At 39.7% G+C, this 15,106-nt stretch overlaps 1 protein-coding gene across 1 annotated transcript in view; it reads left to right on the top strand.

Moving 5' to 3' along the window:
* LRRK1 (leucine rich repeat kinase 1) overlaps positions 1–15,106 on the top strand; it is a 169,544-nt gene that overhangs the window by 81,642 nt on the left and 72,796 nt on the right. Inside the window, exons 4-5 of the mRNA XM_003788630.3 lie at positions 1,575–1,754; positions 2,134–2,282. Of these exons, the coding sequence (XP_003788678.1) occupies positions 1,575–1,754; positions 2,134–2,282 (329 nt within the window). The remainder of the gene's footprint in view (positions 1–1,574; positions 1,755–2,133; positions 2,283–15,106) is intronic.

The following is a 15,106-nucleotide window of genomic DNA, read 5'->3' as shown; positions in this document are numbered from 1 at the left end:
AAAAAAAAAAGATTGATACATTCATATTTCAACAGAAGTTAGTATCATGATTTACCATATTTCTCCTACCTAGATATCCTTGTAGTAAATGAATTAGGGATCACTTCTTTTCTGTGAATATACCTCTGAATTATTAATTCTGGTTAAAAGTAGAGGAAGAAGAAGGGGAATTTACTTAGCACAGGCTTCAGTGTAAGTCCTGTGCCAGGTGCCTTATTTGGTGGATTTTAATCCCTTCCATCCTGCCCTGTTTCTGGGTCAGTGTCCTATCATGGAGTGGAGGTAGGGGGTCGCTCTTCCCTCACTTGGGAACCTTAGGGTCCCTAAGGACTTTGTGCCTCTGGAAACGAGACAATGTTACAATCCAGTTGGGAAATGTCAGTGCAGAATATGAGGTAATTTTTCAGGCAACTGGACCCAAAAAATATTGCACTATTTTAAACTTGAAAATACTGTTAACACTTAGGCCAGACTGTCCCTGTTAATTCAATGAGCTAAGTGTTAGTTCATCCTGGAATTAAGTAGATGGATGTTTCTGGGAATAATTCTAAAAGTTTTAGGCGGGGGAGTTAGAGCTATTTCTTTCATCAAAGCTTTTATTATTGTGTTTATTAAATTAATATCTGCATTTTACAGATAATTTAGAAATGTAGAAAAGCACTAGTACTCTAATAAACATAATGACATAACATTATGACTTAGGATTTATTGATCTAGGCAGTCAGTATGCGTTATGCTATGTAATCCTCATATTAAACATGGGAGAATAGGTGTTATTATTCCCATGTTATCAATGGGTAAACTGAGGCACTGTGGGTTTAAGAAATTTGTCCAAAATTACACAGCTAAAATATTTTAACCCTAAACTACTTCTCTCCCAAGTCCAAACTCCTGTGTATGACACCACTGTAGGGGCAGGGAGGAGGACCAAGGTATGGAAAGGAGTGTGGGGAGTCTTCGGAATCCCACTGTCCAGATAGAATGCTGCAACAAGGCCGTAGTTCTTTCTAGTCATTTCTTCTTTCTTTCTTTCTTTCTTTTTTTTTTTTTTTGAGACAGAGTCTCACTATGTCACCCTTGGTAGAGTTCTGTGGCATCACAGCAACCTCTAACTCTTGGGCTTAAGCCATTCTCTTGTCTCAGCCTCCCAGGTAGCTGGGACTACAGGCACCCGACTATTTTTTTGTTGTAGTTGTCATTATTATTTAGCAGGCTCGGACTGGGTTTGAACCCGCCTGCCTCGGTGTATGTGGCTAGCACCCTAGCATGGGTGCCAAGCCAGTTCTTTCTAGTCTTGTTGCCACACACCCACGTTTTATTCAGCTTAGATCACACTGCATAGGCTGTTTGGAATCCTGGTTTTCTTCACTTGTCATAGAAAACATATGACATGTGGGGAAATATCATATGCAATTCAGAGGGACTATTACATAAAGGACTGTCAACCTAACAGAAGGGACTTCTGGCTGGCACCGGGACAGCTTAGTCATATGAATGGGCAAAGGGAAGATGAAGTGGGAGCAACCAGCACCCTCAGTTGGCACTTTCCCCTGTGTCCTGTTGTCTCCCGCTAGGTCCCAGCAGCCCCCAGAGGCTGCTGAACTGGATGCTGGCCGTTGCGTGCCAGCGTGGGCACCTGGGCGTAGTGAAGCTCCTGGTTCTGACACACGGGGCAGACCCAGAGAGCTACGCAGTCAGGAAGAATGAATTCCCTGTCATCGTGCGCTTGCCTCTCTACGCAGCCATCAAGTCAGGTGAGTACCCCCCCACTCCCCATGCCAGCCCTGCCCATGCCAACAATTGTGGCTTCTAGAAGTGGGGCTCTCTTCACTCTTACCCTGGCTCTCAAATCACTTTTGTGGGAGACTTTTGTAACTCCTGTTCTCTTTTTCTTTTCAAAATATCTGCATCCTCACTCATCCCTGATTTTGGCAAATAGCAATACTGTATGAGGCACTCCAAAGGGCAGAGTGCCACAAGAACCCTCCCACTAACAGGAACTTGGTGCATCAAAGGAAGTATTGGAGAAGTCTAACCTTTTCAGTTTTCATTCCACAAATCCTGGCTGCCTTTCTGACAGCTGTGACACTGTCCATTCTGAATGCCCTTAGTTTTCTGTTTTTGTCCCTTTAGGGAATGAAGACATTGCCATATTCCTGCTTCGGCACGGGGCCTACTTTTGCTCCTACATTTTACTGGACAGTCCTGACCCCAGCAAACATCTCCTCAGGAAGTATTTCATAGAAGCCAGTGCCCTGCCTGGTAGTTACATGGGAAAAACAGTGAGTAGTCAGAGACTCTGGGCTGTGTCTTCATCCATTTTGCTGCTATAACAGAATACCACAGACTGGGTAATTTATAAAGGATAGAAATACATTTGGCTCATGGTTCTAGAGGCTAAGAATTATAAGAATGTGGCATCAGCATCCCGCAGAAGAAGGCAGAAGAGCGAGAGAGGGCCAAACTGCACAGCCCCCCTGAGATAATGAACTACCCCTGTGATAACAGCATTCATCCACTCTGGAAGGCAGATCCCTCATGGCCTAATCACCTCTTAAAGGTCCCACCTCTTAATATCATTGTGACAGCTATTATATTTCAACATAAGCTTTATAGTGGACATTCAAATCATAGCAGGGTAGGATCTGAAATCTGGGCTTCATATATTTTCTCAAGGTTTTCTTTGTCTTTTTCCCAAAATCAGGTAAATGTACCAGAATTCTGAGCAATTCCTTTTTAAAATTTCCTTTTTAAAATTTTTGAATTATAAAAGTTAGTATGTCAGTGCCGGCCACATACAACCAGGCTGACAGGTTTGGACCCAGCCTGAGCCAGCTAAACAACAACAACTACAACAACAATAAAAAAAATAGCCAGGTGCTGTGGCGGGCGCCTATAGTCTCAGCTACTTGGGAGGCTGAGGCAAGAGAATCACTTAAGCCCAGGAGTTTCGGGTTGCTGTGAGCTGTGACGCCATAGCACTGTACTGAAGGCAACATAGTGAGATTCTGTCGCAAAGGAAAAAAGAAGTTAATACATCCTTGTTATAACACATGAAAATAATTGAGAGATGCAATAAAAATTGAGTCTACCCACTTGAAAGTAAATAATTTAACACCCTGGGAGGATCTTTGCACAGCTTTCCATATGCAAAGTTATAAAAGAATTTATAAACCTAGGCAGGATCTAGTTTTAATTTTAATTTCCCATTTTAATAACAAAAATAGTATTATATTATTTGTTATCTTCAACTTAGTATTTTTAATTTAGCACTTCATCACATATTTCCTCTAGATCAGTCAATATGGCTACAACTCATTGTTTTAAATATGTACCTTAAATCTGTAAAATCAGCATAGCTTAATTGACTCAGCCTGTCTCCAATTGGTGGACATTTGGATTATTTCAGTTTTTTACCCCTTGCAATATCCTGATTTTCTAAGGTATGTTTGCTTAGGTAGTTCAGAATCCTAAAAGTAGACTGCTTTAGAATCATTTCCCTAAAGACTCATGCCTCTCAGCTTCACCAGCAACACAGGGCACTGTGTCCCCACACCTTCGCCAGCATTAGCCGTCCTGGAAACTTTTCCTTTTCCTCAGTGCAAGGGGGGAAAGTGATAATTCTAGTTTTAATTTCCATGTTTTATTGTTATTAATATGGAATAGCTTTTCATATGTTAATGAACTATTTGCATTCCCCTCATGTGAACTGCCTGTTAATTTCTATTGATTTATTTTTCTAAAGACTTGTTTTGTCTTTCTCACTTTGGAGTAGGGATTGTTTTTAAGTCTTTGTTTATCATTTATGTTGCCAATATTTTTCTCAATCTATTATTTTTCTTTTGTCTATTATCTTTTGTAATAACAAAGATGTAACAATATATAACCAAATAGGTTCATCTTTTCTTTTATGGTGTCTGACTATATATAAAAAGTCCATTTCCACTCTAATTTTATATAAATAACTCTCCTGGAGTCCCTTGTAATATTTTTATTCTTTTAGCTTTTACTAAGCTTTAACTTTTTTGTGTTTATCTAAGTGTATTGTAGGAAGGAAGGGGGGCAGTGTCTTGCCTTCATCTCTTATAAATAGCCAGTTATTCTAACATAGTTTTTAAAATAAAGCTTTCTTTTCCCTCTGGATTAAAATGTCACCATTGGAATTTCCGCAAATATCTACCCCGTATACATTTTGGGATTCTCAATACTGGTTCACTTGCTTATTACTCTGTTTCTGGCAAATGCTATATTGTTTTTTTTTTTGGAGGGGGGGTTGTTTGTTTGTTTGTTTTCTGAGACAGTCTCAAGCTGTCACCCTGGATTGAGAGCTGTGGCATCATAGCTCACAGCAACCTCTAACTCTTTGCTCAAGTGATCCTCTTTCCTCAGTTTTTCTATTTTTAGTAGAGTTGGGGATCTCAGGTTTTGCTCGGGCTGCTCTCAAACCTGTGAGCTCAGGCAATCCACCAGCCTCCATCTCCCAGAGTGCCAGGAGCCACCACACCTGCCTCAAATGCTGTATTGTTTTGATTAGAGGCACTTCATTTAAGTCTTATAATCTGTTAATGCAACTTTTCTACACATTTTTTCGAAAGACATCTTGACTATTAGAATATTTTATATATCGCCCATGGTGCCTTATGGGTATAGCTTTTTTTTCTTGCAGTTTTTGGCCAGGGCTGTGTTTGAGCCCACCACGTCTGGTATATGGGGCCAGGGCCCTACTCCATTGAGCAATAGGCACTGCCCAGCTTTTTTCTTCTTTAATGAGATTTTATAATTTTCTTCCTGAAAATCCTATACTCATCATTTATTAGTGACTTTTTAATTTTTGCCACTATTTTAATGAAATATGTAAAATCTTTTCCACTTCCATTTCCAAAATGATGTACCATAGAGAAAAGTTATTTTGTTTATTTATCTTTTATCAGTCCTTTTACAAACTTCTTAGTTCAAATAGTTTTTGGTAGCATTCCTGGAGAACTCAAAGTACGTTTGTCTTTTCTTTTGTCATATTTATATAGCTTATTTTAGTCTGTGTTTTATTGTTTATGTCCAGAAATTACAGAAGTTACATAATCAGGATGATGACAAGTATATTTATCCTGTTCCTGTAATTTATAACCATTTGCTATAGGTTTTTGATAAATAGATTCTTTTTATATTTAGGTAATTTGCATATGTTCATTTTTGTTCTAAGTTTTTATTAGGAAAGGTTGCTGAATTTTGCCAAATCCCTTTTTTGAAGCTACTGATATATTTATTTAGCTTTTCTACTTAGATTTATTGATTTAATAAAGGCTGGTGATAAGTGTTGCCCCAACCTTGAATTTCTATAGTGTTTTTTTTTTTACTGCTAGATTTGATCTACTGATATTTCATTTATAATTTTTGCACCTTTATTTATAGATGAAGTGATTTTTAATTTTCTTTTTTTATGTTTGTTATAATGCTATGGTAGCTTTATAAATGACATAGGGAACTTTGCATCTTATTATGATCTAGAGAACTTTCATAGGAATTATTTATTATTAAAGATTAATTAGATAAAGCAAGTCTTTATTTTCTAACTTCCGTTGAAGTCAGATGTCTGCTTTCCCTTATATGCAGTTCCGGAGATTATATTTCAGTAGGAAATCACCCATTTCCTTTAGAGTTTTGAATTTGCCATCATGGTGTTGCATTGACATTTTTCTTATAATTCTTTTCTTCTATACTGGTAGCTATATTTCTCTTTATATTTATGATGTTGAACAGTTTACTTTGTGTCTTTCAAAACTAAATCTGACCAGGTAGGGATTTATGTATTTCAGTGGTCCTGTCAAAGAACATGCTAGATTTATTTATGATTTGTTATTTCATTAACTTTAGTTTTTGTCTGTATTAAAACTCTCTTCATATGTTCTTTTTTGAGTATTTTGTTGATGGTGTTGAGGTTAAAAAGGCTCGGACATGAGACTTCCTTGTTCTAATCTGGCTCCAGGTTTTACTGCTCCAGGACCTTCATCTGGCACTTTCTTTTACTGTGTCTCGGTTTCCTCATCTAGAAAATGGAAAGAGCAATAAAGTATCTTTTTTTCAAAAGGATGGTTGACAACTGAGTGTGGTAATATTGTAAGATTCTAATGACAATGCCTAGCACATGATAGGTACAGAACAAATGTTACCTGTTGTAGTTCCTTTTCAGATTTCTTGAGTTGAATATTGGTTTGTCTTTGTCCTCTAATTTTAGCTTGTCAGTTGGTTTATTCAAGCCCTTTATGCACTGGCTTTATCATAATCTGAAATACAGACATACATTTAGAGATATACAAATACATTTAGATGTACAAGTGTACACACATCTATGTCTCTATATAAGTATTTATTTCTTCTAATTTTTTTTATCTCATTTCTTTTGTGTTTCTACAAGATGTTGCTTCACATACCCAGTTTATGGTTTTATGACCCATCAGACCTATTTTCATTATATTTAATAACCATCTTAATCCTGTTGATGCCTCCATTTTTGAAATTGAGTTTTTAGAGCCAAATTGCCCTCTTTTTCTTTGCATCAACCTTGGATAAGTTTTCTCAGATATTTATTTTCAGATTTTTTCTTTGTCTCTTTGTCTAATCCTAGCTGTATATCCTGAAAATATCTTTGAGTCTTAAATCCCATCAGAGTATGTGTCTTTTGAAAGATGATAGGATATAAAACCTATCATGTTGGTAGATTCTTTTCATCTTTTTAAATTATACTTTGCTATTTCCTTTTTATTCCTCCCTCATTCTTGCTGGTTTCCTAATTTCTTTTTTTGTTGTTGTTGTTTCTTTGGGGTTTTTGTTGTTGTTTTATTTTGTTTTGTGAGACAGTCTCACTATGTTGCCCTTGGTAAAGTACTGTGGTGTCATAGCTCATAGCAAACTCAAACTCTTGGGCTTAAGCGATTCTCTTGCCTTAGCCTCCCAAGTAGCTGGGACTACAGGTACCCACCACAATGCCTGACTATTTTTTTGTTGTAGTTGTCATTGTTGTTTAGCAGGCCTGGGCCAGGTTCAAACCCACCACCTCCGGTGTATGTGGCCGGTGCCCTAACCACTGAACGACAGGAACTGAGCTAGGTTTCCTAGTTTCTAATGAATACTGATAGTCTGCTTTCTGTACATTGTTACTTCTCTGTGCCTCAGTTGGTTTTCTCAGTTATAAAATCGGGATAATTATAATTTCCACCATAATTAGCAAGTAGCCCTGGGCCTGACACACAGTAAGTGTTCAATAATATCAATTAATATTATTATTAGCTTCATCTTACAAAAGGAAATAATGATCCACTTATGTAGAGCAGTGGTTCTCAACCTTCCTATTGCCACAGTGTCTTTTCATTGTTACACAGGGGCTGTGACCCACAGGTTGCGAACCACTGATGTAGAGCTTGGTATTTTTCTAAAAACTTTCTTATATTCTTTAATCCTCATAACAGCTCAGTATGCACTGCAGGTAATATAATCTGTTTTACGGATAAAAATATTGAGGCATAAAGATATTATGTTGTTATTACTTGTCTGTGGACAACAGTGCTGATGCCCACACCAGAACCTACTTCTCCCAGATGACCTGAACACCCATGATTCTCACTCTTTTCTGCACATTAGAATCCCTGGGGATTTTTTAAAACCCTGATGCTCAGGCCACACCCTTTGCTGTTTAAATCTGAATCTCTGGACATTAGGGGTTTTAACAGTTCTCCATAATATGCACCCAAAGTTAAGGGCCAGTGACTTCAATTTTCTTGGCCTGTGATTAAAAGCAGAAATGGCTCATGTGTCTGTCTGTGGTGTTTTCTGAGGGGTAACTCCCGTTCCATGTGCCAAGACTGGCAAAGGGCACACAAGTGATTATTACATTTTGTGAATGAGAACCAAAGAAGCGGCAATATTGCTTTTCCTTTCCTTATTTTTTGGGGGGAGAGGCGGTTAGAATTAGAAGAGGAAATGAAATTTCAGCACAGCTTGAGTCATAAGGGCTCCTCCGGCTTCCTCAAAGCAGGTGGTATTTTTATCATTCAAGTGAATTTCACAAAGTACCTTGGAATGGATGTGTCTGGCTGCCCGTGATCTCTAACCTGCATCTGCACATTCTTTCTGTGCTGCTGGTGGAAGAGAAGAGAAAGAAGGGTAGCGCAGAGGGAATAATGGCTCAAGAGCAGGAGGTAAGCACTCTAGCCTTTCCAGGTATATAGTGGGACTGAGCTGACTTTTATGATTCTGAATATTAGACCAGAGGTGGCATTAAAAGGGTGTTTTGCTGCCGTGACACACAGCCTGGAAACTTCCATGATTTGGGGGGCATTCGTGGCAGTGACCTTGTTGAAGCAGCAATCCCAGGGCACATATCACACTGGTGCAGGCTGTGCAGTGACATTTAGGGAGATCATCCATGTGCCATCCAATTTTTTGTGTGTTTTTGCTCTGCCTCCCCCACCAGCCAGTTGGCATCTTTGGATGTCATTGTCACCTCTTTGGAAGAGTCAGCTAGTCTTCCTGCAAGGTTTTGGGTTAGGCTTCTCTGCGTTCTCAGGCCGCTGCAACCCAAACAGGGAAGTGTAGAGAAGCCTGTGTTTGTTCTCCACGGGCAGCGGCTGGCTGCCTGGGTTTAGTTGGTGTCTAGTTTAGGAAGTTTCTAGAAGCTGCACTGCATGGTCTGGCCTGCTCAGATACACCTTTTTATATATATATATACACATACATGTGTTTATTAGATTTCTACTTTTAGCCTTCACAAAATTAAAAAGGCTCAAAATTTAATAATAATAATGTTTAAGATAAGGACTAGAAACAAAAATCTCGTAAAGAACAAACGAAGATAAATACATTCAGAAAAGAAATCAGACTATTGCTGCATCGAAATATTAAGCAATAATAATAATAATGCAAAGAAAGTAACATTCACATTGCCAAATAAGAGTATGTCTATTATAGAATGCTTTGACTCTGAGGTTCAGTATGGAGTCATCAGTTAACTTCTTCTTATTTTCAGATACACTTTTAAAAGAACAAAATTGAAGTCAAGTCAGACCTGGCCAAGCCATTTCCCTGGCTGGGCAGTGCTCCTCTTAAAGCCACCAAACTCGCCTAAACATCTAACGAGGTGACCTATGTTCGTGGTGAATATCCTGTCAATGTTTAGCTGTGTTGACGTGCGAAATCACTTAATGCTTTGATGTTGTCACACCCAGAAGGGAGAAGGAAAACTCAGAAGTGCCAGGAAAAGCCTAATCAGGTCCCAGAATAACCATGATGCTCATTCAGACAGGAGGGCTTGCTGGGGCTATGTTAGGTGTCAGAAGCAGACAAGAGCCAAAATTAACCTTCAAACAACAACAAACCAATGGGGAAATTATTAATTTCCTTTTAAAAGTCCCTAATGATTTCAAATCTGGCAGCCAACCTAAAGAGAAAGAGACATTTACTGTTATTATTATTATTATTACTTCTTGGGTCAGCTCTGGCTTAGGTAGCTTCAAAGTTCTTGGCAACCTCCTTTTCATGTCCCTGTGTCAGTGTCAGAGCACTGCCCACCTGACTGTACATTTTCAGAGCTAAAGCGGGCACTTCCCCATCTGTGTGATCTGGTGAGTCTGAACATTGTTATTTGTGGGATGCTCAGAAAGGGCAGAGGGCAGCCACGGTGGTCTCTGTGCCTTCACCTACCTTAGCTGCTGGTGGAAACAACGCAGTGAGGGCTGGCTGCTCGTGAGAATGCCTGGTAGCCCTGGGCAGCCTTTCCCCAGGGACATCCAAGGCCTCTCAGGAACATCTTTATCCTAGGTAAGGCCTCACATTAGGTGCAAAGGGTTTCATTCAAGAGTATCATGCTTTCCAAAGCACTTCCACATATATTGCCACCATCATGGTACCTCACACCCTCTTCCCAGCTGGCACTGCTGTTGCGTGGAGCAAATGTGGACACTGGTGTTCCCAGAATTAAGTCTCTGGTCCAGCAAGGCCCCTGTGGATAAGAGGCAGAACTGGGGCAGAGACTCTGGTTCTCCATGGCCTGACCTTTTCCACACTCATTTTTGTAAGCAGAAGAGAAAGCCCTTCACCTGTCCCCCTGAGAGTCACAAACCTAGGACTATGCCAGGCATCTTTCCACTAGGTCCACTTTCCTTGTGTCCTGGTGAGGAACTCAGCCCATCATTCCACACATGTGTCTATTTCCTGTAGTTTCCAAATACCACATGTCTGCCTGTCTTCATCCTCTGCTCATTTGCTCTCCTCATAGAATAAGATCACATGAAACACTGTCCCAAGTGCATGGCTAGTCCCTCACAGAACCTGCAAATGGGTGGCCAGGATCACAGTCAAATGAGTGAGCATGAGAACATCACATGATTCTTCATCTTGTCCTACTAGATTTTAAGACATATTAGAAGCAGCAATTCTATAAAGCACTTGTATTTAACTAATAATAGAGAAAATTATTAATAAAATAAACATGCAGAAACAGTAAAACTACATAGGGTACACAAAATGTATACACATGTTAAGAAAGGAAAAAATTATATTAAAATTATAATATTCTATATATATATAACAACATTAGTTCTGTTGTATATTGCAATTTTAATACATTTTTTTCCTTTCTTAAAAATGTGTATATGTTTTTTGGCACCCCCTGTATAATTTGAACTTACCTGAAAAATTAGAAAACATGGTAAGAAGAGAATAAGAAACATTATCCAGGGTGGCCATAGCTCAGTGGGTAGGGCACCAGCCACATACACCCAGGCTACGGGTTCAAACCTGGCCTGTGCCAGCTGAACAACAATGACAACTACAACAGAAAAAATAGCTGGGTGTTGTTGCAGGTGTCTGTAATCCTACTTGGGAGGCTGAAGCAAGAGAATCGCTTAAGCCCAAGAGTTTGAGGTTGCTGTGAGCTGTGACGCCACAGCAGCACTCTACTGAGGGTGACATAGTGAGACTCTGTCTCAAAGAAAAAAAAAAAGAAAGATTATCAAATGTTATTGGAAATGTTGGATATCAGCAAAAGATTTAGATTCATTATGATGCAAATAGACTCCTGACAGAGTAGAGTTAAGCATTGAAAACTCCTAAGAATAGATCACTCACACATGCATATGAAAAATGAAACACAACTATAGCCTAGGATGAAGGAGGGAAGGGGAGAGAGAGGGGAAGGGAGGGGGCGTTCCTGTAGGGTCTCACGCAAAAGCGATGTCGCGAAGAGTAAGCATGCTTATTGAAATTGTATTTTAAAGGTGACCATCTGCTCGCTCAGGCAAAATGGCGAGCTTTCTTTATTTGCTGTTGGTTTATATAGGCAATCTTGTGCATGTGCACTATATAGCAATGACCTCATTAATCCATCTAAACATCTTATGGCCACCCACCCTGCAAGTAGCTCCTCTCTGGTAATCTGATAATCCACCCAACATACACCTTTAAGCATAACCCTTTCAACATAACCTGGTTTAACATAACTTAATGAAGAACATGTTGTCAGTTATTACTTTCTTTGTTCTTATCTGATGAAGCCTGAGGCTATGGGGAAAAGAGACAATTTGAATGTCTGTTCTACTAACCATGCCATGTGGATGCAGTTACTTCGAATCTTTAAGCAAAGCATAGAGAAACTTCTTGGGCATACAGGAATTTGTGTGCAAACCTCTGCTCCCATGTAGGCCTTAAGTCAGGGGGTTTTTTTGCTTAAGCCTTTTATAAGGAATTCTTAGGCTGGACTTCTCAAAAGCCTTTCATGAGCCCAGGTTTCATCCGTGCCATTAGATACCTGTATGACATTACCATTCCCGGACCCCCGTCAGCAAGCGACCTTCGTCACTTACCACAGATCAGGAAAGGTTACTGATGGGTATCTGGCCAGTTTTCCAAAGGGCTTTTTCATAGGCCTCATAAAGTCACCCTTAATTCCTTAACGCAATCTGGAAATGCTATTCCAGCCAAATCCTTGGTCATGTTAGGCCTGCAACCAACCTGGCCACATGGGATTCTGCCTCAGATTCTCACAAGTATGCCTGCACAAAGTCTTTTCACTGCTCTCTCTCAAACAGCTTTTTTGGCCAGAGGCATATAGGCGTTCACCTATAAGTGGGGAGTGGGTCGATAGAGGGAGAATTGGTAGGGGGACCACACTTGTGGAGCATATTGCAAGTACAAGTTGGATCTATCAGGTGTAGAACACAAATGTCTTAATTCTGTAATTGGCTAATTGAGGTGAAGGCTGTGTTGTTTAGTAGGATGCACTCCAATTTGTACAAATATTCAACACATTGAATCCCATAATGGCATAAATGTATTTATTATCTATGTACAAATGACTTAATAAATAAATAAAAACAAAGTAGAAATTGATGAAGTAATCCTAACATTACAGATGCAGACAGAAAGCAGAGCAGTCTTTGCTTACGACTGGAGCGAGGGCAGTTTTTGACTACAAATGTGCAGGAAGTAAACTTTTTGAGGTGGTGCAGTTGTTCCCCAACTGGATTGTGTTAATAATTGCACAACTGTACAAGTTATTAAAAACCATGGAAGGCATACTTACAATGAATAGATTGTATAATATGTAATACTTTAATAAACCTGTTAAAATTCAGAAAAAAAAGAATAGATACATCTGTAGACACACATTTAAAAGCACATTTATCCCCATCATAATGAAGATACATATATAATTCAATTAATGTGAATATGTTTAAATATTAAAGCAAAATTATACCAAAATGAAATTGTAAATAGGAATATAAAAACTAAAGGCAATAGAAAGTATTTGAAAAAAAGAAACTGACAAACACTTAAATCCAACATGGATGTAAGGGCAATCTGGCTGGGATATCTGTGACCCCATTGGTGGCCAGCATTGATCCAGCTGATCTGGCTGGTTGGGCAGGTGTCCTCTTCCTTTCTCACCACTCCACATGCATCCCTCCTGAAGCTGAGTGCTTGGTTGGAGAGGACGACCTTCCCCAACAGAGCAGCACCATTATTCTTCAGTCAAGGGTAGATGAGTAGCTGCACTTCCCTGCTAGAACCTCTAAACAAGCTCTCAGAATAGATCGCTGATGCAGTTCTTTCTCAGTTGATGGATTTAATTCAGCCAGCATTTATAGATCACCTGCTGGATGCTTGTGACTCTGACCAGGCCAGACCCTCCAGAGAGACTCCCCCCCCCCCAAGAGAGACTCTAGCCTCCGCATGCCTCACAGATTCCACCAGGTAAGAAGTTGAAAAACATGAGTCATTAATTTCCATGTAAGAAAACACACAGTAAACCTTTGCACAGAAACATATACAACCTTGTTGGCTATTACAGAAATTCAAATTAAAACAACTTGAAAGCACTGTCACACACCTGTTAAGCTTGCAAAAATAAATATATACACTGAATAAGACACCTGGCAAGACTGTGGAGCACTGGGTACACCAATATCTTACTACTGGCACTGTAAATAGCTTCCATGTGTGCAGAAAGTAGTTGGTGTCATGTGACAAAAGCCATAAAATTCTTTTCTCCCAGTGGACTGTTCTGAATGTGGTATGTCCTTTCTGAAGATATGACTGGGTCATAATTTAAAAGAAATGGTAATTGCCACAAACATGGGCAGAGCACCACTATTTATGATAAGAAATAATGGGGTGAGAAACATGTCCAGTAGCAGAGAGAGACTATACTGTCCCTGCCATACCCACAGGGGAACCCCCCCTGCCTCCTTAGTGCCCAACCCCCACCTCCTTAGTGCCCAACACACTGCTGTTCCTTGACCCCAGGACGTCCTGCAGATCCCCACGCAGCAGCTTCAGAAAGGCCCTTGTTCACCCTCATGCCTTATCACTCCTCCCCTCACTTTCCACTTTCTATCTCTTAGAACTTCATGTCTGATTTGTTCATAACATGTAACAAAGTTTAGATTGTCTAAGTAACATTCTTATTTAACATCAATTCTTCCACTTCACTAGAAGTTTGCAAAAAGCAAAGACCCTGGCCATTATTGCTCACACTGTGTTTGCCCCTCAGTGTACGGCTTGAAACAGGATTAATAGATGGTTATATGGATAGATGGATGGATGGATGGAAGTGGTTATATGGATGGATAAATGGGTAGGTGAATGGGTATGTGGATGGATAGATGAATGAGTGGGTGGATGGTTGAAATTTTTATGTGCAACAACCCCTCTCGTATTTACCAAGGACTTCTGCTCAAAAAGGTATTATGTCAAACCTTTAAAGATTGAGGAAACCAAAGATTCTCTCAAAAGAAAATTAAGTAGCTTAGTTAACTATAGACACAGTATTTTTATTTCTTGCTTTTTTTCTCTTTTAAATAGCTATTGGCAGAATTCCTGAGTTGGAACCAGTGACAGATTTCTTGTAAGTTTCCTATTTTTAAAAGGAATGATGGGGGCGGAGCCAAGATGGCGGACTGCAGCCAGCTTTTTACAGAAGGTCCCATCCAGAAGGAGGCTGAAAGGACAGAAGCTTAGCAAATTAGCTGATGGTTTGGAGCAGAGACAAGAGAGAAGATTGAAGAGCGCACTTCAACCTTCCTGAGGTGAGCTGCGACCCCAAAAATACAACCAAAAGGTGGGTCCCTTTGCCCTCGCGGAGCACTGGAGCAAATTATATCTGAACTGCAAGCAGACCCCTCTTATCTAGCTCCCAGAGACATTTGAACTCTTATCTCAAGAAATTATTCAAAAGATGACTCAAGAACTCAATGCTTTCAAAGATAAAATGATCAAAGATTTTGAAATACTGAGACAAGAGGTTGCAGCCCTCAAGGATCTGAAAGACACAGTGGAATACCTCCGTAATAGAGTGCAACAGGCAGAAGAAAGGATCTCTGATACTGAAGACAAAGCTTTTGAAGAAGCCTAGGAGCACAAAGATCAAAAGAAATGGAGAGCAAAAACAGATCTCACTCTCAGAGAGCTCTCAGATAATTCGAAGAAAACTAATATTCGCCTTATAGGAATCCCTGAAGGTTATGAAGTTGCTTCACAAAACACTGAGGCTCTTCTTCATGAAATTATGAAAGAGAACTTTCCAGACATGCCAAGAGATTCTGAAATTCAGATACCA

This window comes from Otolemur garnettii, unplaced genomic scaffold (genome assembly GCF_000181295.1).
Source record: "Otolemur garnettii isolate 467f Iridium unplaced genomic scaffold, OtoGar3 scaffold00029, whole genome shotgun sequence".
In the NCBI taxonomy this organism is placed as follows: Eukaryota; Metazoa; Chordata; class Mammalia; order Primates; family Galagidae; genus Otolemur; species Otolemur garnettii.
This window is presented reverse-complemented; position numbering and strand designations above follow the sequence as displayed.